General features: G+C 40.6%; 1 protein-coding gene across 2 annotated transcripts; it reads left to right on the top strand.

Annotated features, from left to right (window-relative positions):
* The first annotated feature begins 3,924 nt into the window (after positions 1-3,924).
* Positions 3,925-24,427, top strand: TWF1 (twinfilin actin binding protein 1). Of its 2 annotated transcripts, XM_061361214.1 has the most exons (9): positions 3,925-4,025; positions 7,157-7,234; positions 9,644-9,822; positions 10,958-11,053; positions 13,028-13,136; positions 18,633-18,754; positions 18,942-19,092; positions 19,504-19,625; positions 21,280-24,427. In XM_061361214.1, the coding sequence occupies exons 1-9, from the start codon at positions 4,001-4,003 to the stop codon at positions 21,448-21,450; spliced, it is 1,053 nt and encodes a 350-aa protein (XP_061217198.1). In that variant the 5' UTR covers positions 3,925-4,000; the 3' UTR covers positions 21,451-24,427. The 2 variants fall into 2 exon arrangements, with proteins under 2 accessions (XP_061217198.1, XP_061217199.1); XM_061361215.1 differs by lacking the exon at positions 13,028-13,136 and having other exon boundaries at positions 18,629-18,754.
* Positions 24,428-26,423: the final 1,996 nt, after the last annotated feature.

Raw genomic sequence — 26,423 nt, 5'->3', positions numbered from 1 at the left:
ATCATTTTGCACAGTGATTTTGCAGTGGTATTAACAATCACTGCTATTAGAGTAAGTACATGAAATAACAAACAACTCTTAAGAAATTTTGTAATATTAAAACCACTGGGAGCATGAAACAATCTGATCATCATATTGCTCATTATTCTGTGCATAGAGAATATAGAGATTCCATGTCTAGTGTCTATCTGCAGATTTACCAGATCAGAATGTGGGCTAGAAATGGACAAGGATATCAACAGACCGCTTTCAGAATCAACTCCTTAATAAGGTCTGAAAGCATTTAACAGAACAAAATTCCCAATATTTGCTTCTTATTAACAAAGCCTACCAAAATGTGAAAAAAATCAGCTGTCTGCAACTTCCCAAATAGCAAAACCTATTGCTGCAAATCTGTTTTCATCTATGGCAATGGCTAGGAAAACCCCAGTACCTCAAACCTGGCTGTCTTGTAATTCAGTTTAAAATAGTTGTGTATCTAGCATGTTCCTGGCCATCCATAGACTACATCTACTGTGTCAGCTGTTCCAGCAGCCAGAAAGAAAAGCTTCTCAGATTATGAATATTAAAAGAGAGCCTGGTTTATTTTCCCATTTATAAGAAATGAACAGAAATACTTCAAAGCATAAAGAAATTAAGAGATATATTCATACTGCTATAAAGACTTGACGATGAATGTAAAGTGAGAGCTGTCCACACTGTAATAAAAAACACTTAGTGTAATGGCAAGGGAGTTATGAGTTCTTACAGCAATGCTTCTTAATAACAGACTATCCATAAGCTCTAGCCATCACAAAGAAATATGTTTTTATTTGACTTGGACATAGTGTGTTGGTTGAATACAGCTACATAGACTGAGACTTACAAACAGGTAACACTGGCATATTCAGAAGTCAAAGTCCATTTTGCTAGGAACAACTTTCACACATACCCTCAAAGTTAAAAACAAATCCAACTTTAGGAGTGTAATTTCTGTCCTTTTTTTTTTTAGCTACCTACGGGTGTGTGGGAATGGAGATTACTGGAAGCAAACAGAGTTGAAGAAATGAAGTTTTCACTTATTTCTGAAGGAAGTAGTGATATTCATTCTTGCTCTATATGGAAGAAGATTCATCTTGTGATGGACTAATTATTATCATCATTATAAAAATATGGTTATTTTTGAAGAACATGCTGATGGGGGAGAAGAATAATATAAGATGAAGCTTTGAAGTGTCAGGATAGAGATCCAGAGGCAATGGAGATCCACAGCAAGACAATGAAGTCATAATATTGCCCAGCAAAAAAGTTTTCATTCTTCAGCTGTTGAAAATGTTGAAAATGTCACCTCAATGTAACTACAGACTTCAGTAATAAAAACTGTATGTAAATAAATATGTGCATTTCCAGTGTTAGGTGGACAGTTATAGTCAAAACTGGGACAGGCCTTCTTGGCTACATCACAACAGGAGAAACTGTTTGCATGCCATGGTGGAACTATGAAGACAGTTAACTGAGAATTCCATAGAGTTTATAACCACAGCATTTAATAAACTAGCATAAGTGAAAGAGCATTTTTTAAATCAATGAAGAAGTAAATCTATAGGGAAAGACAATAAAGACAGAAAATGGAAACAAGACCCATTGAAAATGCTGTAGCAAAGTCTACTAAAAATATTTCCTTTTATAAATTTCATTTATCATTCAGTTACAAGAGTCTTATTAAAATTTGGAAAAGGGCAATGTGCTGCCTCTACCAAAACAGCCTTAATTAGATATAAATCCTAATATATACTGGAAAAAAATAACTTGAGTACAGGAATAAACATAACTAACAAAAAGGAAAAAGTTACCTAACGTATATGCTAACAAATAAACCTCCTTATTATTACCCTGACCCTCTTATGATTTGGATAGCACTTTTATAATCAAAATCATTTCAGTAAGACTCTGAAGAACACTGAAATTCAGAAGTTTAGGCATCTTCAATAGACATAAAATTGTTACTTCCTTGTGCTTGTTCCTGTGCAATGCCTCTTCTTTGTCAAACATCAAACAGTAATATGAGAAAATATTTGTGATATTGAAATTAAAGAAAAAAGATTTAGACTTTGTTTGTCTTTTTGCCAAAAAGGAGTTATTAATGCCAGTGTGTACCAGCCTTGTTTCAGGTGAAGCAGATGTTAATATCCCACTTTCATACTTCAGAGCCCTCTGGCAGATTAATGGGAATTGATGTGACCTCAGATAGTCAAGGTGATCTGGATATGGTTACAGATGTTACAGTCTCATACCGCTATGGTATTTCCATTGAAGCATGGGTTTCCACTGAAAGCATAGTTCCACAGCCGTAGCTACACACGCTTGTTACCACATTGTGACAACAGTAGTGCTCCTCGGGACACATGACTAACTGGATCAAGGAACCAATCTGATTTTTCAGGATACACATCTACCAAGGAAAACTTGTTATTCCCTTGTAAATTTTCAGGCAAATCCATTCTTTACAAACACCAACACCAACACAGGGGAGGAACCAAGAACATAGGACTAGGAAAAAGACAAACTACAGCTTTGTTTCCCCAGCTGCTGCAGTCCTTGCAGTGAGTCTCAGCTCACTAGCTGGTGACACGTCTCCATAGTGACTTTGTATTTGCCAGACTAGGATTACACAGCACAACTCACATACTGCAGTTACAGTGCTGTTTCACATTTCCCAAATAGGACACCAAATCCCTCACCTGTTTAAACTAGGGATCTGACAAAGCACAGGCACTCGGATGTACCAACTCAGCTGACTTCGGAAATTCCAAAGCTGCAGTGCTCTGGAGCCTGGGAAGGTGAACCAGGGAAAGATGACTGTGTGCTTGCTTTACTCTTCTGTTGCCTGGTCCACTGGGCTTATTTGGCATGCCCTGTTACAGCATTTCTTGTGTTCTCAGGTTGAATAGTGACCCATTAAACCTCTTCTAACACCCAGGATTCTGAAGGAATTGTCAGCATCAGGACATTGCACTAAGTGCCTACAGCTCAGTTATATCTTACACTTGCCTGAACATTTCACTTGTGTAGTCTAATCCAGACCCCAGCACACATGTGCCTGTGACAGTTAGCAGTGGCAGAACTCCCTTCAGGGCATGCTTGCATTCATGATGCGAGACTTTCCACTGGGAACTTAATGAGAAGTTTAGGGAAACTTTGTCAGAGATGTTGTAAAAACCTTCGGCTGTGCGGAGAGGCCACTTGCTGAGCAGGTACATGCTTCTGACAACCCACATGAGCATCTCAACTGTCAGATTCACTCTGAAAGAGAAGAAATCTTCACTATTTCTGTTGATCGAGTGCCACCAAATAGCACATAATACGAAGTTAACACTGAAAGATTGCCTTGTCAGGGGCTTGAGCTCAAGCAGCCGTGGTTCTGGGCTGCTTTCCGGGCTCTTTACCGGGTGACTGATACGAAAGTGACAGGACACACAAGCAGCCTTGCGTCCCACTCTGGGGCTCCTTCCCTGCTGCCCCAAGCTGGAAGGAGAGGTCTCCACAGCAGACTCCTAGAGATAACTCAATGCACCTCAGTTCCTTTTCAGCACTTCTCCCTTTCACCAGGACGACCGCGGGCGCAGGGCCGGCTAAATCGTGCTGTGGTACGGCAGGTGGTAGAGCGACGGACAGGACTGAGGAGAGGACAGGGCTGCACCCCGTCCTGTTTTAAAGAGCCCAGAGACGCCGTCCGCGGAAGCGGGGAGTGGGCACAGAAACGAGACCCGCCCCGGAGAGGTCTCCGCTGTAGGGTTCAGCAGCAGAGCGGCGGGGGCTGAGGCCGGCCGGGCCCGACAGGGTCTCCGCTCTAGGGGGCAGCAGCAGCGCACAGGGGAGCTGAGGCCGGCCCGGCCCGGCGGGTCCCGGAAGGGGCCGCGCTCCCCCCCCCGGCCGCTGAGTGGCGGCGGCGCATCACGTGAGAGCGGCCGGGCCGGGCGGGCTGTGAGGCGGCGGCACTGCCCGGGAGCGGCGGTGCGACATGTCCCACCAGACCGGTATCCAAGGTACGCGCAAGGTTGTGCCCACCCGGGCAGCCGGGCTCCTTCCCGCCTGCCCCTGCCAGCCGGGTGGCGAGCGGGAGGAGCGCCTTTCCCTGCGGGTCGGGGAGAGGCGCGGCGCGGAGGCAGGCGGTCGGTTTAACGGGCCGCTCCCGGTGGAGTTTTGTCCCCTGGCGCGGTCTTTGTTCGGTGCTGGAGGAGCCCGGCCTCTGCGCCGTGGGGTGGCGGGGAGGGGAGGCGACCTGAGGGGTGGGAAGCTGCTGCTGGCTCCTGCTCCGAGCGGCCGCCGCTCCGCTGGGAGTCAGGCGGAGACCTGCGGGGTTCAGCCGCACGGCTGACAGCGCCTGCCCGCCTGGGGAAAGCATTGCCTGCGGAAAGCCACACATGGGGAGGAGACCCCTCCTTGGCTCAGGTGGCTTCCCTGGCGCAGGCTGTCCTGCGGCGGTGGCGGGGGGAGCCGGGGCTGCGGGGTTTCCGCGGTCACCTCCCGCCCCTCCCGGAGTGGCCGCAGCGGTTTGGGATGGGTTGCACAGCACGGGAGATGCCGAGGGTCGGTGCCGGGTCCGTTGTGACGGAGCCCTGCGGAGAACTCTGTGTCCCGGAGTAGGAAAGCCCACTGAAAAACCCCATGGCTGGAGGCCACAAAGGGGGAAGGTGTGGGGGAATCTTTTTTCCCCTGTGTTTCCACGTTTTGGAGGGTGCGAAGAGCAATCAGAAGACAGAGTATCGTTTCTCAGCATTACCAGGTCCCCCCGAATCACAGAATTGCTAAACAGGGATTATACTGCAGGATTATGGGGGAGTCGGGTTTTGCTGTCTATTTCTGCTCTGCTTGTTCAGTGACTAGTACCATGTACTTTGCCTGTTCTCCCATAGTTACTACTGAAGGTGACTTTTGTCCTAGCCAGGGCAGCTCTTTACTGCTTCTCTGTTCCCCTTTTTGTCCATTAGCTGCACTGGGTCTGCACCCTTTCACTCCTCTTCCATCCCCTGCATGCCAGTCTTTGCTGTTTTCTGCTCCTTCTTGTTTAAAAATGTTAAACCCTTCTCAGGCTAGAGGTGCACCTGGGATAGCTTTTTTCCCAGGCTGGAGAAAACTGTTAACAGTGGCTCTTCATTCCCTTTTTCTCCTGGCAATGCTGGAGGGAGGAGCACAAGAATATCCTGTTGCTTACCACAAGCAAGAAGAGTGGCTAAGCTGCTTCTGCTGCTCTCCTTTATGTCTTTGAGAATCTCTGTCCTCTGAGGAGAGCTGTAGAGAACTCTGCAGCTTTCCTACATGGATCCTGCCTCTGCAGGCACTAATCAGAAGTCCTGTTCGCAGCACAAAGCATCCGCTTCTGCAATTTGGAAGAGGAATAGCACTTGTTGTGCCATTGCTGGCTTTAGCTACAAACAGGCCACTGTCACTCATAAACAATTGCAAGATTTGGCAGCATGGGCTGCTCTTTTCTGGAAACAGAAATGAAGTCATGGAGCCAGTGATAATGTACCAGGCAGTTGCTCAAAGGACTGGACTTTCAAACAAGGCCAGGGCAGATAAATAGTGTAGGAAGTTGCAGAATGCATTGAGCTGTAGGAAAATACACTAGAATATGTTCATAGTCTTCTAAGTAATTTAAAAGTAATATTCCCTGTAAATTATTTCTGAAATAAACCCAACTTTTAATTCTGTAGGTCTATGCAGAAAGTTTAAGTATAAAATACTACTATTGTGAATTTAAAACCTTTATGAGAAAAAACCTCATAGCTCACTTGATAGCTGGTTTCTTAAATGTCTTGTCTCAATATGTTGCTTCAGGAGTTGTCACAGTTCTGGTATTGGTGCGGGGACTGCTGTGTTTGTCTTATTTTGATGTTTAGGTTGAAATGAGAGAATAAAGAACAAAAAAATAGACAAGAAGAGGACAACAACAAAAAAAAAAAAAGGTGCTGGGGGAACTGAAAGGTCTAGAAAGTGACACTGTGTGCTGAATGGAATGGTGGGGACCGGCAGAGACAATGAGAAAAGCTGGCAGCAAGTTACAGTGAGGGTCTGCAGTGGTTAGTGGGATGAATCCAGGGCTGGGCTGGTAACCCAGTGTAGTTCAGTTTGTTTAACACCTCCTTTCCCACCCACACCATTGTGGAATTTCAGAATGGGCCTGGGCATCACTTAAATGGACATAGATTTAAAATGTTTTGAGTATGGGCAGCAATGTTGCTGGATACCATCTGACCATCTGTTCAGTTGGCCTCAATCTGACTATAAATAATCCATTTTACTTGTTTCCTGGTTTGGTGTTTGTTTTGCTGGTGCTATGCTCTGTGCTGTGGGATTACTTAAAGGACCAGCTTGCAATAATTGTTTTTCCATAAATGCTGTACAACCCCCTGTCTATGGTATAATTAAAGTGATTTGCACCCAGATTATCAAGCAGAGCAGTTGAGATAGGAATGACCTTCGTATGAGTCAAGAACTGGTCTTCAGTCTGCTTAAGAAAATTAGTCTTATCATGTTTGCAGTGTAGTGTCAGTGTGAATTATGGACTTTAAAAATGGTTTTAGTTACTCTGTAAATTCATTATAAGGTATCCTGTTGCGATAGATCACGGTTTGAACTGTGTTATCAGGATGCATACAAGGAGATAACGTGATATGAAAGATCAGCACTGAGTGGCAGCCTTCACTGGTACTCCCCAGAGAGGTGTCCTCAGGAGAAAAGCGTCACTTTTGCCAGACAATCTCTAACATTTTCCTGGCATGCTTAAAGGTTCTGTCTGGAAGCCTGCACTGAGCCTGCAGACATCATGAAGCTTATTGTAATTTGAGATGTGTCATATTTTTATTGTGTTGCTGTGTTAACTTTGAAACTGGAGAGTGATGATATGATGTCACCTTTAACTTTCACAATGTTGAAAATCACACGGTATGCTAGAAAGCAGAGCTGGTCTGTAATACCACCTATCATCTCCTTGTGCATGACCCTGGCAGGAGCAGTGTGCAGCACAGAGGGAACATAACACCCATGTTCCTTTTCAGTCCAACTTTCTAGTGAAGGGCCAGTATACAGTTTTCCAGTGTTGTTCTTACCTTTGTGAATATTCTTTGTCTGAGGAAGTGAAATGTGTTAATTTGGTTACTTTTATGTTTTTCAGCTAGTGGAAGTGTTAAAGACACCTTTGTTGGAGCCAGAAATGGACAATACAGGCTTTTAAAAATAGTCATTGACAATGGTTAGTCAAATTTTAATCTTTTTCTCTGATTCTTGTAGATATTTTCCTAGTTGCTTTAGTGACCTACAATTGCTTAAAAAAGAAAATTCTGCCAAACTTGATATTGCTAAGGTCTTTCATATACAGAAGGTAAGATCTTAAGATGCTAAGCTTTTCAGAACAATGCTACTGTATTTCTGAATTTGAAGTTTTCTTATCATTTCATAACTGCTGCGCATTTCATGTGAGTAGTATGAATAAGCGTACTTTTATCTTCTCACTAAAAGGAAAAGAAACTTCACACTTGTGCAGTGTTTTGGTACTTTTGTTACTTTCATTAGACAGAGAGATTCTTGCAGAGCAACTAGCCACTTTAGATGAAGTCTAAATATTATTTGCCTTTTATACTGGGATCTGCTGCATGTAGAAAGCTCTTAAGCTCTATTAAAGCAGATGCTGAAGTAGGAATCTGACTACATAGAAAGTATCTTCAAAAAAACTAACTTTGTACAAATCTTCAAAGATAAAAGGGTTTCTTAAATCTCATGTATCCGTATAAATACAAAATTAATAATTTCTTGCAGAACTTGAGTTTGATCTTTAAAATTCTTGGCAACTGATCAAGGCTGTAAAAGTTGCAAGATAGAATGCATAATTACTTTCTTTTTTTTTTGATAGCACTGATGGTTGACTTTATAAGACACTTCATGGTTTTGTCCATCTTTTGAAGTACTTCAAATGCCCACCTTGAGTTTTTTGTTCTTTGCAGATTTCTTGCATTTACAGGACACTGAAATGCATGTTAGCTGGACTAACATGTACATACACATGCATACGTTTATTGTTAGGTAACCTTTGTGTTTGCTTTTCTTAGAAATCCTCTGACATTTTAATACTGTTTTCCTTAAGGAAGTAGAAATAGCAATATTATAGGCAGGTCACTATGGTAAAGTCTCACTAGCACAAAGGAGAAAATGCTGACAAAGTGTTGAATTTTTTTTTTCCTATTAGGCAAGGTAAAGCAATATGCTTTTGTATGTATTTTGCTTTTTAATATGAAATTAAGCCTGGAAATGATGCAAATAGAAGACATTTCATTTATTTTTCCTTTTTGTGTGTGTATATGTATATGCATTTTGCCTCTATGTAGAAGCGGAATCCAGTGTTCGATACTATTTTCACAGTTCAGAAAGAAACCTCTAAAACCCCCAGAATACTGGAAGAGGGATGGTTACATCATCTCTCTGCAGGAGCTTTCAGCAACTGCCCTTAGTCAACACAACTGTCAATTTGAGTTCTGGTAATCTGAGTTAGTAAGAGAAGAGGTTTGCTGCCGGGCAATAGTTAACTTTGGTTGAATTTTTCCATCTTAAACCCAGTGAGTCTAAAGCCACCTAGAGTTCAGAAGTGGCAAGTACATTCTGAGTACTCTGGCCTAGGTGTACAACTTAGCTAGTTTGCACTAGTTCAAAGAAGGGCCCAACACCCTCTCCCAGAGATGTTTGTGTTCTATGACTTACTGTGATAGAGTGCCTTGCTGTAGAGGCATGTGTATACTGTTGTCTGAAGTTTTACAAGTTAGGTTCTAGGCTCTCGAAAGATACTTTGTTTATTAGCTACCATGGTGGTCCTCAAACTGTTGTAGGATTTCATTTAAACAAGGTATTTCTGTGTCAGTTGTGGGTGCTGCTGTTTATTGGGAAGCTGATTAATGTTTTGAAATACACTATACTGTTACTTTCCCTTGGAAGCGGAGATGTGATTTATAGAGAAAAATCTTGCTGCTACAGCTGTTCACATAATTAAATCTTGTCTGAAGTATTCTATGCAGACTTAAGCCAATTATACATAATAAACAACTTCAGTCATTTAAGGAGACCAGTTATGAAGCTGTGTTAGAAAGAGGTTTATCTACTTACATAGTCAAGTTAAAGTGATTAGTGCAAGCATATTAATTCCAAACTCTTTTCACTATATAACTGAGTTATTGATTCCTTACAATGAGTACAGACACTAATACATTATAGCAAGAGCATCAATAATTCTGAAATTTAAAAGCTTACTCTCATCTTGTTTCTACTTAAGTATCCCAATTTAAAAATTAACTAGGAGAAGAGGGTTTTTATTTCTCTTCTGGGTATATTATGCTAAAACCAGTAGCATCAGTCTTATCCCATCAGATCAAAGAACTTGAAGACAGCCAGCCCATTACTTCTCAATTATTTGTATCTGGGTTAAAGTGAGTAAGGGTTTGAACATGCACAGCTTTTGCAGAAATTCATCTGCTTTCATACTGACTGTTCTTGACTTCCATTCTTGTGGACATCATTATGAAAGATGAAGTGACTGATTGTTTTTTGTAATTGCTAATTTTGAAAACCAGTATTAACTATATTATTGCTAACCTGTAGCTTTGGTTATTGGTTATAGAACAGCTTGTTGTGGGATCCTCTAGGCAGCCAGTTGGATCATGGGAAAAGGATTATGATTCCTTTGTCCTTCCCCTCCTTGAGGACAAGCAACCATGTTATATATTATACAGATTAGATTCTCGGAATGCTCAAGGATATGAGTGGATCTTCATTGCATGGTCACCTGATCACTCACCTGTAAGTAATGTTAATCAGATATTTCATTCATGTTGTTAATGATTTTTCAATGGTGCCATTTGATCTGAATCCTAGATATGAAGGAAAAGGATTCAAGGAATGAAGCATTCCCCAGCCTTCTCCTAACTTTCCCCCAAGAAAACTGAGAAAACATCTTTCTTGAAGCTGATTGAGGAGTTCAGTGGGTTTAGAGGGAGTGCAGCTAATGCAGCCTTATTTCTAGCCTTATTGGAGGAGAGAAGACAATGTTTTTGCCCTATTTGTCTATCTTTCTGTCAGTGTTTCATGAAAATTCATGGAAGGATGAAAGAAAGAAAGAAGGAAGGAAAGAAATCTCAGTGGGTGTTATTATAAAAAGATTATAGTGTGAGCCCAAGCTGTTCTGTTTGGCTTGCTGGCTGCCCAGCTGGCACTTGTGGATCTGTGGCCTGCCACAGAATATACTATTATTCAGTAGTTAGAGAACATGGGAGGGAGCTGAGGTTGGAGTTAAGAATTTCTAGGAGAAACTAGGATACTGTGTGCAGGTTCTGGGAATGTGAGTAAGGAAAGACAGAAAGTAAAGCATTTCCAATATTCTTACTACTTTCATGAGCGGCTGGGAATTAGTAAGATACCAAGAGCTGGAGTACACAGAAGAGATTAAGTGGAAGATGTGAGGTACTGTGGTGAGGATGGCATGACAGAGAAATAAGGTGAGAAGATGGGACTGTTGAGAGAGGAGTGACTACGTTAGGCACAAACTGATAGGAGGCAAACTTCATTTGATCTCTACCCCTTAGAAATGTATTTTTTCCACTCTGTATTGAACAAAAACTATTTGGAGTAGCTAAAAAAAACACCCCTCATACTCTTACTAACGCTTCAATTTAGTTTTAGAATTACTTTGATAATAATGCATAGTCATCCTGCCTTTTGGAATTTCATAGTATGTGTTAATATTATGATCCAGAACTCATTCCATGGAGTTTATTATGAATTACAACTTCATAATACAGTTTCAACACTTAAATTATTTGTTCACGAAAAATGTTTATTGATGGACTTGGTACACCAACATGTTAGATTTTCTGTGTACACCAAAGAAAACCCAAAAGAACCCAGACCAAACCAGCACTGTTTTGTTATACGCTAGGTTCGTCAAAAAATGTTGTATGCAGCAACCCGAGCAACACTTAAGAAAGAATTTGGAGGTGGTCATATTAAGGATGAAGTATTTGGAACAGTACAGGTATGTTTTTCTTTTGACAGTCAGCAGACTGCCTTTAGAGACTAAATATAGTAGTTGATGTTACCGGTATGAGTTTGTGGTGTTTCTGCTCTTTTTTGATTAAGGTTTCTTTGGGAAATAAGTCTTGCATGGTTGTGATGTCTGCCTGTTTGTCAGGGAGACATGAGATGGTCTTTATAATTGCCAATTTTAAAAAAGTACAAGTTAGAGTTCTCAAAAATACAGAATTCCTATAGCTTGCATGAAAACGAGTGATTATGTAGAGATCCAAATTATCATTATCTTTTTCTTCAGCAAAGATGGAGAGACTGCAGCAGTTATCTTCTGTTTGGCCTGTGAATTAGTTCATCATATGCACAAATCTGAACTAAAGCACCACCGCTACTGGCACAGGGAGCTGGTGCTGAAGGAAGAGGAAGAGTTGGAGATATGGGGAAGAATAGAGGATACTGTTGTGGGGGAAAAAGCTGTGAAAGAGACGTGGGCTGTTGTGATGGACATACAAATCCATAAGGATATGAGGCTAACTCTGCTGCTCACTGAGTAAATAATTTTTTATAGTCAGCATTAACCTGTGATGGAGGCTTCATTGTCCAAACAAACATGCTAACAAACCTCTCTGGAGAGGCTGAAATACTCTAGAGAAGTAGGTAACCTATTTGCTAAGAAGGTTTATTGGTAGAGGTCATGTTATTATATTTTTCTTGCTCATTCAATCAACTGATGTCTCATCACCACTTGCACCAAACTATTAGGAGTCTGTATAATATGTAGAATTTGTATCTAGCCCTACAACTGGGAGCCCAAGTCTAAGTTTCTATTTAAATTGTAAGGACGGAGTATAGCATTTGTCTGTTATTGTTACTTTAGAATGTGCCTGGGGCACTTTAGAGGATGGATTCAATGTAACTCGCTTTTTCCAAGGTCATTATGTTAGAGTTGAATATATGTCTGTGTTGGTTGGTTTGTATGTCTTTGAAACCTTGTTAATTGTAGCTGGCTTCTAATGTTCATCTGTGTGAAAGTCACAGCTTCTTCAAGGTATCCAAGGTGCAAATGCCACTTAGAATCTTTATCAGCATCCAGTGGGTTACGCTGTATTTTGTTAGGCACATGGATAATTTAGTTGCAACCAGATGTTATCCTGGTGGAACCTGGTTGTGATTCCCTCTGCTGCTTCACATGTATTAACCTGTACACCTCTGGGTTCCTGAAACAAGGCATGATGGAATATTGGCACTGGAAATTGTATTTGGGAAGGTCTGTCTCTTCCAGAAAGGGAAGAGCCAAGAAGGAGCTTCCTCCTCTTCAGAACTTGAGTATAAAATCACATTCATATGATTACATTAAGTTCTGCCCTTTTCTGGTCGACCACCTTAAAACTGCAGCAGTATTTGCCTCTGGTATCAACCTCTTTGGGGAAAACCAGGGCTGACACTGAGTATTAATGAATTCAGTAAAGTGCTTATCAGCTTATCAGAATTCATCACTTCTGTGATGCTGCATCCTAAACTATTGGCAGTTATCATATGCTTACTCTCTGTCCTAAGGTAGCATTTCTGTCTCACATTTTAAGGTCAAAAACTACTGATAAGTTACCAGTCTGAACATTCAGCTTTTATAAGAAAATAGATTCATTTTTTAGATACTTACTAAATTGTGTCAGTTTTGTGGGGTTTTGTCCAAGAAAACTGAATAGCTTCATGTACATTCTTCATTAATGGAAATTTTTGAATTAGCAAAGTAATTGGGGACTGATTGTGGAAATGCTGCCCACAGTATAATTAGGTACAAGAGCAGCCCAGTGGGCCCTGGTGTCCAAGAAGATGAGCTGAACTTGCAGATGCACCTACACTTGTAATCCATTCAAATAAAATGACCACAACTGTATGGGAGGTAAGGGTGTTTTTAACGCTGCACACATCTTTGAAGAAAACTTTTAGTATCAAAAAATTATTAATTTTGTGCTTTCAGGATGATGTTTCACTGAATGGATATAAAAAATATTTGATATCACAATCCTCCCCTGCACCTCTGACTGCAGCAGAAGAGGAACTTCGACAAATTAAGATTAATGAGGTACCTACAACATCTTTGAGCGTGGATGGGAAACTGGGTGCAGAGTTCCAAACACATTGTAGGAAAAAAGTCTTTCTAGGGTAAAAAGGGCAGAACAGAAAGTGGACAGTGGCAGAAACTGAGTGGATGAGACTAATTTTTTTCTGAATGAGTTGAGGCTGCAAGATGATGGTGGCTGGAGGTGAAGTGACATGATTTTGCTGAGTTTGCAGGCCTAGTGCCTGAGTCAGAGGCTTCACAACTGCAGAGATTAATTGTTGCAGCTTTGGCCCTTAACATTCTTATAACATCACCCTATTGTGAAGGGTGACTAATACAGTGAAGGGTGAGTAAGCACAGGCACAGGTTGTGGAGTCTCCATCTTGGAAATAGTAAAAAACCATCTGAGCAGAGAGCTGGGCAACTGGCTTTACATGGCCCTGGTTGAGCAGGGTGGTTGGATAAGATGACCTTAGAAGGTTTCAACTGAAACTGTTCTGTGATTGCCCACATGCATTTCCCATGGTGGCAGAAATTGTAGAGAAAACATAAAAGAGAAACTGTTCATTGTTTGATTGTCAGGAGTATTTCAGCAGCCTTATTCCTATAGCAAATGTACTCAGCTTCCAGCACCAGTGCACTTGTCATTAAGACTGAGAGGAAGTGAATGGAATTCCAATAAAAATAAAATATAAATCCAAAACAAGTAGGTAGTCCCTTTAAGAGACAGATTTGCTTTTGCTATAAATGCTTTATAGATAAACCTTTAACAAATGCCTTTAACCAAATGATTTGCTGTTTGTGACCAAAAAGTTTCAGGAGTTCTTTTCGCATATTTTACTTCACTTGATCACTGTCTGTGTTCAGACATGTATTAAAATAGGTCATGTGCTGATCTATGAATTCTTCAGGCTTGTATTTTACAGCTGTGGTACATGTGTTTGAAGTATAATTTGTTTCTGCAGCTGGATACCAGCAAGCCATCTTGTTAAATGCAGCTCTGTGTCTTCTCTTACATTTTCACTCGACTGTGCTTTTGCTGCAATTTTGTTGTTCTTTGGCTTTTCTTTTTCCCCCAATGGTGTCTTGCTTTTTCCATGTCTGTTTTCACACAGTGTAGAAATGCGTTCAGCATCACCACACACTGCATTTTACTTGAACAACTTCAAAAAAAACCCCAAAGAGTAATGAATGTAAACCTTCTGTGGTATTAATGATCACTTGTGGTATTAGCATTGTGTGCTGTTATGAAACTTCAGTAGCAGTAGCTGCGCTTTTCAGCGATACATAAACTGGGCTTTGTTTGAAGCATCTTGCAATACACTGATTTATGTCATTTCTGTCTTCATTGTTTCCACCATTATGAAGCCTGTAATTAGACTCAGGGAGCTAAAAGCTTTCTGATCTAAAACAAAAAAAGAAAAGGTTTTCCATATATATATATATATATATATATATACTTTCATAATCACCCTAAAAAATACTTTACTGGTTCAGATCAAAGCATCACCTTGTTTGCTGTCATGTCCCTGAGTGAACAATAGCAGAAATCTAGGAAGGGTGTAAAAGCAGGGCAAGATGGCTGTAATCCCTATAATACTCTTCTGCTGCCTCAGCATTTGCAGGTAGGGATCTGCCTGAGCAAGAGATGACATCTTACTATATAATTGTTCTTAATAGGGTTTTCATCCAGTATTTGGTCTTGTCATTTTTTTTAATCCCCATAAAGTTTTTGTTGGCAGTATATTCCACCGCTTGACAAAGTCCTACGTAAAGAACCACTGCCTGCTATCTACTAATGTAGTCTGATACCCCTACAGATTGTTTAGGGAAGGCAAAGAAAAGTCGTTAAGTCATTCCTGTTTCCTCCTCCCCTTTGATTTATCAGCTGTATTCCAGAAAGTCAACTGTCTCCCAGGCTGCATCAAAAGGAATGTGGTCAGCAGGCTGAGGGAGGTTGTTCTCCCCCTCTACTCTGCTCTGGTGAGACCCCTCCTGGAGAACTGTGTGCAGATCTGGAGTCCTCAATACAAGAAAAACATGGACCTGTTGGAGAGGGTCCAGAGGAGACCACAAGAATGCCGGGAGAGCTGGAGAACCTCTCCTGTGAAGACAGGCTGAGAACTGGGGTTGTTCAGTCTGGAAAAGAGAAGGCTCTGGGGAGACCTTATTGTAACTTTCTATACTTGAAGGGGGCTTATAAGAAAGATGGGAACAGACCTTTTAGCAGTGCCTGTAGTGCTAGGACAGGGGATAATGGTTTTAAATTAGGCAAGGGTAAATTTAGACTGCATTTAAGGAAGAATTTTTTACTGTGAGGGTGGTGGAACACTGGAATGTGTTGCCCATAGAGATGGTAGATGCCTCATCCCTGTAAACATTCAAGGCCAGGCTGGATGTGGTTCTGATCAACCTGATCTTGTTGAAGATGTCCCTGCTCATTACAGGGGGGGTTGGACTAGGTGACCTTTGAAGGTCCCTTCCACTATTGTATGATTCTATACCCATGGACCTCTGTTGTGTTCCTGATCAGGTATCTCCAGGCTGAAAAGTCCTAATCCAGATAGTTCTTCCTCCTAAAGAAGGCTCTCCATACTTCTGATCCTTTTGCTTTTCTCTGCGTTTTTTCCAGTTCTACTATTTAATTTGTGTGATGAAGGGATGGGGAAGCGAGAACTGCATGTGGTATTCAAGATGCAGGCATGTTACTGGTACCTACAGTGTGTATCAATCTGTTTTGTTCTCTACTCTTTTTCTAAGAATTCCTAACCTTTCACTTGTAGGTGTTTGGGGTTTTTTGGGGTTTGTTTGGCTTTTGGCTTCTTTTTTTTGCCAAGACTTGCCACTGGGCTTATATTTTCAGAGATACACGGTGTGACCTGCAAGGTCTTGTTCCTGGATGGCAGTAGCTAGCTCAACTCCATCACAGCACAGGGAGAAGAGAGGTTCTCTGTTCCTCTTGTGTATGCCACTTATTCACAGGAATTTTCATCTTCCATTTAGACCTCCACTCAGCACTAACAAATCTTATAGTGTGAGTTGAAATATATTTAAGTGACTTTGGTGGTTTTCTTTTGCCTTAGTGGTCTGAAACATGCTGCGGTACAGACAAATGGATTTTGTTTATGTTCCTAACCCTGGAGTTATGCTGGGTTACTCTCTTCCCTTGCCTGTCGCAGCTCCTTTTTATGTTTGGGTTTATCCCTACTTGTATTTTAATATGGTTTATATAGTATGGTATTTAATTATGCTTTATTATTTTTGTGATGCTTGTATTTATTAATCAGGCTTTTATGCAGATATATCCTGCAAATATCCTTTTTCTATAACCTTCTTCATGAATTTATCGATCTTTGTACAAAAGTAATCTCTACCAGCAGCTTTCTTTTCCTCCTCCTCCTTTGCTGCTGACAAGCTGTTCCTTAAAATGTAGAGTATGGTTTAGTGTTGCCCCAGGTATCTTTGGTTTTTATTCTTTTATCAGTTTGTTTCATATTTCATTAGCATCTCTAATTGAAGCTGAACATCTTCTAGTTAATAGATCTGAGGCCCGCACTTCCCATTTCACACACTTTGAGTATTGCTGCTTCATCACCAGTGTTAAATGTATTTATAAAATCATAAAAGAAAGTCAGTATATTCAGAAACTAATACTTAGCCAATAAATTCAGACCTTGGAAAGCTGGAGGCCAGAGCTCATGCATGAATGCTAAGATAAACATAATTTCTTGCAAAATGGCCTTAAAATAACTGTACTTTTCTCCCAGCATTTGTGGCTAACACAGCTGGGTTAGGAGCAGTTGTCTAGCTTGCAGTTACCTTGGATTTTTTCCTTTCTGTTAGACCTAGAATTCAAGAATTAAAACTTTTATTCATTTGTTTTGTTTGCTTTCCTTTTGGTACAGGCTTTTAAGGGGAGGGTGTTGAAGCAGGAGGGAGGGCAGTTGCTTTGCTTTTCCTTCAAGGAGATCAGTTCGTTTTACAAGATACCATTTCTTTCTTCCTCTGAGAGTTTTGATTCCCTAGAAATGATATTTGCACGTTTTGGTCTAAAATTTTTAAAGATACAACAAAGCTTAGGAGAAGTATTGTCAGTTCAAAAGTATCACAGTGTCACAGTATGTTAGAGATTGGAAGGGACCTCAAAAGATCATCTAGTCCAATCCCCCTGCCGGAGCAGGAACACCTAGGTAAGTTTACACAGGAACGTGTCCAGGCAGGTTTTGAATGTCTCCAAAGAAGGAGGTTCCACAACCTCCCTGGGCAGCCTGTTCCAGTGTTCCATCACCCTCACTGAGAAGAAGTTTCTTCTCAAGTTTAAGTGGAACCTCTTGTGTTCCAGTTTGTACCCATTTCCCCTTGTCCTATCATTGTTTGCCACTGAGAAGAGCCTGGCTCCATCCTCGTGACACTCCCCCTTTATATATTTATATACACTAATAAGGTCACCCCTCAATCTCCTCTTCTCCAAACTACAGAGACACAGCTCCCTCAGTCTTTCCTCATAAGGGAGATGCTCCACTCCCTTAATCATCTTAGTTGCCCTGCGCTGGACTCTCTCCAGCAGGTCCCTGTCCTTCTTGAACTGAGGGGCCCAGAACTGGACACAGTATTCCAGATGCGGTCTCACCAGGGCAGAGTAGAGGGGAAGGAGGACCTCTCTCGACCTACTAACCACCCCCCTTCTAATACACCCCAGGATGCCATTGGCCTTCTTGGCCACAAGGGCACAGTGTTGGCTCATGGTCATCCTGTCATCCACTAGGACCCCCAGGTCCCTCTCCCCTACACTGCTCTCTAACAGGTCGTTCCCCAACCTATACTGGAACCTGGGGTTGTTCCTGCCCAGATGCAGGACTCTACACTTTCCCTTGTTATATTTCATCAAGTTATTCCCTGCCCAACTCTCCAGCCTGTCCAGGTCTCGCTGGATGGCAGCACAGCCTTCCGGCGTGTCGGCCACTCCTCCCAGCTTAGTGTCATCAGCAAACTCATCTAAATCATTGATGAATATATTAAATAATACTGGTCCCAGTACCGACCCTTGAGGCACTCCACTAGATACAGGCCTCCAACTAGACTCCGCCCCATAGACTACAACTCTCTGGCTTCTCTCCTTCAGCCAGTTCACAGTCCACCTCACTACCCAATCATCCACACAGTCTAACACAGCACGTGAAAATCAAGCTGTTCCCTCCTGGCTTATTGTAACTCTACCGGAATTTAATTTGGAGCTTCTTCACTGAGGCTGGAGCCAGTTTTCTGCTGATTCTGTTGGCTCTGCCAAGTTAGCTGTTTCAGAGATCTGAAACTGCCAGGTTAGCAACCAAACATGACCTGTACATTAACAAGTGCAAATCTGTTGCATATGGGGATGATGTTTGGGGTAGTTTGTTCTCAGAATAGCTATCGCTAACTCTGTGTGTAACCATATGCAATGCATTGTCAGTTATTGTGTGAAACCCAATGAATGCTTGCAAAGGTTTCTCTTCACATTGCTATTGACCTGTGTTCCAGGTACAGACGGACGTTGGTATAGATACCAAGCATCAGACATTGCAAGGAGTAGCATTCCCTATTGCTAAAGAAGCTATTCAGGCTTTGGAGAAATTGAAAAATAAGAAAATCAATTATGTACAACTGGCAAGTATAAAATACTCTATTTAATAGTGAGTATAAAATAGATTAGCTGCACATTAACCAGTGTGTGCTGGTGACATACACTGATAAATTACCAGTCTGTATTAGATTAATATTTTTTTCCCATCCTGTCATGTTCTCTGGTTTGCGTTCTGTGTCTTAACTATAATCATGTTTGCTTTGTTAACAGCAAATTGATATGAAAAATGAAACTATTATTTTGGCCAACACACTTCATACTGAACTGAAGGATTTGCCAAAAAGAATTCCAAAGGATGCTGCACGTTACCACTTTTTCCTGTATAAGCATGCCCATGAAGGAGACTATTTGGAATCCATAGGTATGAGAAAATTTCACAATACGAAATTTCATTGGCTTGTTTCACATACTTTAGTAATTTTGAAGCAGAAGGATGTGTCATAGAAGTAATCTATCTTGTCAGCATGGTCATAAATTTCAGAGGCAGTTGGTTGTGAAACTGACTTCTGAGAAGTCCTTGTGTTTAGAAAGTCGAGAGCCATCCCTTTTGATAGTCTTCATGTCAAAACATAAAGTTAGTGGCCGTTCTCTCATCCCTCCTTTGAAATGAAACACTTGCTGAAGCAAAGAAAGATCCAGAATAGCGTTACAATTTTCCCTTTCAGACTGTATAGATGATTTGCAACGCCTCTGCTGTAAATGATTTTATGATACAGGTTTTGATGGAGTATAGTTATGGTCTGATTTCTGGGTTGTTTTTTTTTCTCTGCAGTTTTCATCTACTCAATGCCAGGGTATACCTGTAGTATAAGAGAACGAATGCTCTACTCTAGTTGCAAAAGTCCACTGTTAGAAATTGTAGAAAGACAGTTGTGGATGCAGATAATTAGAAAGGTAAGTACAGTGAGTATACTGGTATTTTCTCCTTCCCTCTGTTCACTTCTTAGTATCTAACTATAACTTTGCCACCACCTTATCTAAACAATGAAAAGTTCTGTGTAACTGTTAAGTTTGTCCTGAATGGCAAATACTTTCTGATAAAACTCCAGATACAAAGTTAAATCATGGAAGATTTCCTTTGTTTTGTAACCTCTGCACTTCCACAGCTTTAGCAAACATATCCTTGTGCATCAAGGGAGTGTTTGAGAGTACTTTGAAGGACTCTTTAGAACTAACATGATTCCTTAGTAAAAGGCCTGTTCTATTTTGGACCTCATTGCTGTTGTTGAACACTGAATTCTTTAATGCCAAGGTTATTTAAGGATTTTCAAAATAGTATCAAGTTGCAGTTCTGGAACTTGAAAGTAAGCCAATCTTTTCACATTGAATAGGTTTTACTACTATGCAATAATTTGCTTCTCACCTCCAGAGCAGATACCATAGGAATGGTCCATTTTGTGGAATATGTGACCTCTGGTTACGTTCTTAACAATTGTGCTCTACATTTAGAAAATCTTTGAGGCTGGGTTTCTGTGGGGATTATAATCATCTACCTGAAATTATCTATTGTAATATATACCTGAAAACAGCAGAGTTAATGCTAACTATTTTTACTGAGGTGACATGAATTAAGTAGAGTATTACTATGTGGTTTTATATGCAATCATTTCTCAGAAATTTCCTTCCTACAATGAAATAAATGCACCATGTGACTTCTGAAATTCCCATAGACATTTTCCTGTAGCGTGTGCTTGTAACAGCAATCCCGTGGCTGGCAAGTGCTATGGTTGGCAGGTCGTGAAGTGTTGAATGCTTAGGAGAGCAGGGCCAAAGCTTTTCTCTGAATTTCAAATTCCTGCAATTCAGAACAGTGGGGTTTGGCTTGGGAACAGCTTTTCCATTAAGGATTCTATGCATAAATTTTAAAAACCAAAGCAACCTCTGTTTTTGTTCATTAAACTTATTTTAGCTTCTCCCTGGCTTGAACAGTTGCTGAGTTGCAGTAGCCAGCTAATTGTGTAAGCTGTTTGTACTCCTCCCCTTCTGTCTCAAGAGACAACATATGTGTGCACGTTGCTTTTACAATACGTGTTTCAAGCACGTTTTAGTGGGAAAAAAAATAAATGTTAAAATGTGGAGATTACATTGGGACAATGAAGAGGTTTTATTTTAGAGGGGAGAATAAAGAAAGGAAATGGTAATTCTAATGATCCTTGTGCTGCTTTCTTTTATTAAGGAAGTTACTTTAGAAGTAAGTAAATAAGCACTTGTTTCCAGGTGGAATGTGTACTCCTACTTAGTGTTAACATGTACACAGTGCTAAAGCTTGGGACAGGGGAAGTTTCTTGGCATGTGCTGCACTTGTATTTCAGGAAAAATACGTAAGTTGAATCACACTTAATACTGGTAAGAGTATAGCGGATTCCTAGAAAAACTATTTGGGATTGCTCAGGGCATTAGGCACAAGTTGGAGAATGTTTCACTCTGATCATTATTGGACATATGGTTTTAATATAACGTTTACAGCATCAGCAAAATACTGAAATGTTTTAAAATATGTCTTTAAGATGAATATGATAAACGTTGTTTGGTTTGTTTTCTTTCCCAGATTGAAATAGATAACGGTGATGAGTTAACTGCTGACTTCCTGTACGAAGAGGTTCATCCGAAACAACATGCTTACAAACAAAGTTTTGCTAAACCAAAAGGTCCTGCGGGGAAGAGGGGAATACGAAGACTGATTAGAGGTCCAGCAGAGACTGAAACACCTAGTGATTAGAAACTGCTGTTTAGTATTAAGTATTGCAGTGAGAAATGAAATTCTGGCTTTGGGTAATGAACTGAAATCATTCCATTCGTAGATGCTAGAAAACAAACAAACAAAAAAGGCTCTTTTTACTCTTCTCTGACCTCAACACTTTTTATATTGTTACATGATTATATTCATTGACCATGTTTCACGACATGTGGAAGACCTAATTATTTTAAAGCTAGGAGAAAAAAACTAAGCTAGTACCCTTTATTTTAGATTAAAATCCATTATTTAATAGCTGTGATCATAAATTCTGCACACAGAAGACTATGAAGCTCATCTCTCCTGTGGGTCAGTTGCAGCTGTCTGTGTGTGTTCTTGTGAGTAGCCTATGGAAATCTGTAACCCTTTCCATGTGAGAAGAGCTGAAGGATTATATAGCATTGTCCTATATAAATTTTTATTTATCCTTGTAGCTCTTAGTACAATAGAAGGTTTTCTTCTGGTTTTGACATGATGCATTGTTGGGTTTTGTTGTTGGTTTGGTTTTTTTGGTAATACAAAAGATAAACTAAAATTAGTTAGCCATCAGTTAATATCTGTGCTCAGGAATAGCTGGGTATTTTCCCACATGAAAGCATGGTCATGTTAAATTTATAACTAATCTCATGGAACTGTCTTTTAAAGAAGTCTGACATAGAACCACTAGAGCTTTTCCAGGCTTCTGTACCACTCATAGGCCTTACATAGTAAGTACTGAATGACCAAGGGAAAGGTGATTAAAAGTGCATGAGTTAGTATACTCAGTAGATTATGGAGCAGCTTTCAAAGCAATATGCTTAAAGTTTCTAGTAAATAATTGATTATCTGTGCACTTGGATCTAAAACTGTATAAATTCAGTAAAAATGGAAATAACTTGCTTTAGAATGGTGAGTTATTCTTGAGACCCTCATGTATTTGCAGCATCAACTGCGGTTTTAGCCTTCAAAGTATACTGAAAATTACTTTTCCTAAACGTTTGAACTTTAGTAGTAACTTAAATCTGTAACAAAATCCAGCTAGGTCTTGAATAACTGCTGGCAGCACCTGGTTAGGATTTTGTCTTTTGTTTTCTATGTTTTTAACCCTTCCCTTCGCTAAAATACTAAAATCACCCAGAATAGTCTAAACTTGATTGAACCATGAGTAACGTCTTTGATAGAAAGAGGGAAAACAGATTATTTTAATAAGTGGATTCAAGAAGAGAATTAGATGTGGAAGTCAAGTATTGGGTGACCTTAAATATTTAAAATCATGTAATGAGACAAATACTAGTGAATAGGTTGTATTCCCCAGTGGGGACTTGCTTTTTAGTGTCTTGCATGTGAGCTTTGTGGGGTTTGAATTTTTTTTTCTAAGCTACATGGGATTTGCAAGTCTTGATTTGCTGCATATTGTCATAGGTGCAGGGTGTACACATTATATAGAGGAATCATATGTTTGCCTGCTGGGAGATAGATTTTAACCTATTTTTTTTTAGGGAAATAATGCTTTGACACTACTAGTTCCTGATGAAATCTGTTTTATCTTTATGTATTATTTTATTTGGAGAGATTAGCTTGTTATTATGTCAGAGATTGCACTATATAATGTGAAGATTGCAATAGTTGTTGGGTTTTACTGGGGTTCTTTTATATGCAGTAGAAATCTGACACCTCAGTTATTTTCATTTAATCTTACACACTGCATCAACCCACTTCAATAGCTCTGGCTCCTCAGCTAATCTCCTGCTTGCCCTAGGCTACCATGTTCTTTTTCTGCCTCTTGCCTTCTCCCTCTAGGGCAAGGATGTGGCCTTTGAAGTGTTTCTTCTGTGTGCTACCTGTCAGGCAAGTGTCATTGTTTATTAAACATGGTAATGTGCGTGCAGCTCATTGTACGCTGTAATTAAATGTATTTTTAGTTGAACCCTGAATCTTTTCACACCTCACTCATTTTGGGGTTTGGGTTTTTTTAAGGAAAACCGTTGAGTGCAGCACTTAAAAAATTGCTGCTCCGGGGTTTTGTGTTTGAATTTAGTATTCCTGCCTATGTGTCAGCCATGCCAAGAGTGCATATATGTTTTTACATTTACTTGAGCCAGTAAAGAAGTTCAGCTTTTTAATACCAAATGTTTTAAACAATGAACAGTTTGACCTGATATGGTAACATGCATGTTGTGTTTAGGTTTTGTTTTGGGGTTTTTTTTCTAGTCCTGTCCTAGATAGATGAGGATAGGAGGTAGAAACCTTAATATGGAGGATGGTGAGAACTGGTTAAGTGGTTCTGTGAGGGCATTTATCATGGGCTGCTATAGAGTTCAGCCCAAACCAGGCACTGCAAGTTACCTTACTTGAAAATATTGGATGTGGGTGTACAGCCCCCTGACCACCCTGCAGAGTCACGTCCTGAGTGTATTTCCCCCTCACCTTTCCCCTAAGAGAACTGTATAGAGTCTTGCACTACCAACTGCCTCTCCAGGCCTCTTGTAGCTCTTCTGACAGTAAGCAATAAGGAGCATCCACTCTTTTTGTGTACATCTGTGTAGATGCCTCACATAACACTACTGCTGTTAATGAATGTTCAGAGCCAGCACAAAATGAGGGCATTAATGGAAGTTATTCCTTTAACTGTCTCTTGTCATTAAATAATTGAAAGTGTCCATTCAAAGTGTTGTTGGCCTTCATAACGCCCAAAAGCAATGCAGCTGCTTGCAGTTAACTCACAAGCTATTAAATAGTTCATTAACATGACAGGTAATTATTGTTTGAAAAGTTTATGTGGCAAAGTAGGGAGAACTTGATCTTTTAAAACACTCCTGTCAGAGGTTTGCAAAACTAATCAAGGCAATAATTGCTCCATTGGATAAACACATTGATCTACAGTGTCTGTGTATTCAATGAAGACCACCTTCAGATGCTAAAATTAACTAAGTTTACCTTATCTATTTTGTAATTTACTTTATAAATAAAGATTGATGCTTTAGTTTGGTGTTGTCTGAATCATTTCATAATCTCTTAACAAAGGTCTCTATGTTAACATCACAACTTGTAACTAATCGGAAGTTCCTGCAGGACTAGAAAGCAGTATGGAAAAAGCGGCTGAGGGCCTAAGAAGGGAGATAGGCAGAAACAGACATCCTGGCTTTTGCTGTTGTAAAAAGAACAGTGTTTTGGAAACGGCTACTTCCCTATTGCTTCATGGAAGCAGCACAGCGAGCTCCATAGCAGGATCCAGGGCTGTTCATCTCTTGAGGTTTTTATGCTTTCAATAATAAGCCCCTTCAAGAGTTCTTCTATCCTTTTAAACGCTGAAGTAGTTGATTAGTAATTAAATTTCTATGTGTTGTTACTTGCTCAGCATGAGGAAATGTAATTAAACTACTCAAATGATGTTATTCCATTGGGTTTTTGTCTACGCTGAAAGTAGTTGCAGTTTTCCTATTGCACTCAGACTTCAAGCTGAAAAGAACATGTAGTGGTTTGGCTTTTCTTTTAGCTGTCCTGCCAACACATCCCCATGGGAAGTCAGTGATATGGCAATTTTGCAGTTGAAAGAAGGAAATTTGAAGACATGTTGAACTAGGATTTGAGAGAGTATTTTTAATGTGAAATGCTATACAGGAGCAAAGCTGTTCCCATAAGAGGAGCAGGAGCAAGGTAAGAGGAGGGAACAGGCTTGGCCTCTGTATGAGCATGAGTATCAGGAGCAGTTTTATTTGCTGCCTTGTCAGTGGGTGTTAAACTCTCAGCTGCCCAGCCCAAATCTAAAGATGAGGCAGTTCTTCCCATTTCAATAACACAAAGTACTGTGGCTGGTAAAAGGTGTGTTGGCTGAAAAGACAACTGGACAAACTGATCAAAGAAAAATTGATAGAGGCTGAGTAATGAAGACCTCACATCCTTTTCAAAGTTAATGAGCTGCAAGCAGTACAAACCATCATACTGCAGTGCCTTAACTCTCCAGCTCTGTCTTGTTCTTGCATTCTTCCTCAGCAACTGCTAATGGCTCACGTCCCAGCCCCCGGGGCTGCGTGGACACCCCTGCTCTGATTCACAACAGGCATTCTGTTACCTCCTGCTGTAGTCAAGGGAAGAACTGATGCACTTCCTACCCGGTTTCCTTCACAGCAATTTTCCTTGGCTTATTAAGATTTGCTTTTATCTTACCTCTTCTTTCTAGAGGCTTAGTTGGAACTGCAGTAAATCACTCTTGCTATTTTCTTTCCTTATGGGGGCTGACTAAATTAATTGCTTTATGTGACAGTTCTCCAGATACCTAACAAGCAAAAGTCTGGCTCTTTCACTGAGGGCAGTGGGCCTTGGCTGCCCCCGTGGCACCTTCCCCACCCATAGGGCTGGCCTGCCTCCTTGTATTAGCCCTAGCTCTATCCTGAGGGTACCTATCTCATCTCCTGTGCAGCATGTTCTTCATCCACCAGCAGTAGCAAATCTTCTCTCACCTCCAGTTCTATGGAACTAGATCATCCCTGTATTCACAAAGAACCTGAGTGACTCCAGTTACTGATTTGTGTCCTGGAAAGCATGTCTATAGTAATTAATACAAAGCAGTATGGATCCTAGGGTAGCTTAAGGTTTTTACAGTGAATAAGTGAAACAGAAGTCAGCTCCTCCTATCCCCTGTTAGCGTCTGTAGGTGTTGACTTTACTGTAGAAAGACCTTAAAAACATTAGGGGGAGTGGAGGGAGGAGGTGGGAGAGGGGAAGAAAGGCAAGTCCCTTCTCCTCATACCCTGTGTATTTTAAATAAGTTAGCTAGCTTTACCTAACACCTTCCATTTTCATTCCTCACTAGAATAATATTAAACAAATTCAAACCCCTTTTTCACCCCTTGTATGAAATGGTAGCTAACATGCTTCATTTTCAGTGAGTGAGGGGGAAAATGGCTGCCAAAACTCCAGTACTGACAGCAGTGCTGCAACCAGTCATGATCCAGTCTGATGCAAGAACAGGCACTCAT

The sequence above is a fragment of the Neopsephotus bourkii genome, unplaced genomic scaffold (genome assembly GCF_033783945.1).
Source record: "Neopsephotus bourkii isolate Nb327-2 ecotype Australia unplaced genomic scaffold, CSIRO-AGI_Nbou_v1 NB_1053, whole genome shotgun sequence".
Lineage (NCBI taxonomy): Eukaryota > Metazoa > Chordata > Aves > Psittaciformes > Psittacidae > Neopsephotus > Neopsephotus bourkii.
Note: the sequence above shows the minus strand (reverse complement) of the source record. Positions and strands in the feature narration are given on the sequence as shown.

Coding starts and splice junctions, on each gene's coding strand:
- TWF1 (XM_061361214.1), top strand. CDS start 4,001: ATGTCCCACCAGACCGGTATCCAAG. Junction 13,137..18,632: donor AATTAAGATTAATGAGGTAC/CTACAACATCTT, acceptor TGTTCCAGGTAC/AGACGGACGTTGGTATAGAT. Junction 19,093..19,503: donor AGACTATTTGGAATCCATAG/GTATGAGAAAAT, acceptor TTTTCTCTGCAG/TTTTCATCTACTCAATGCCA.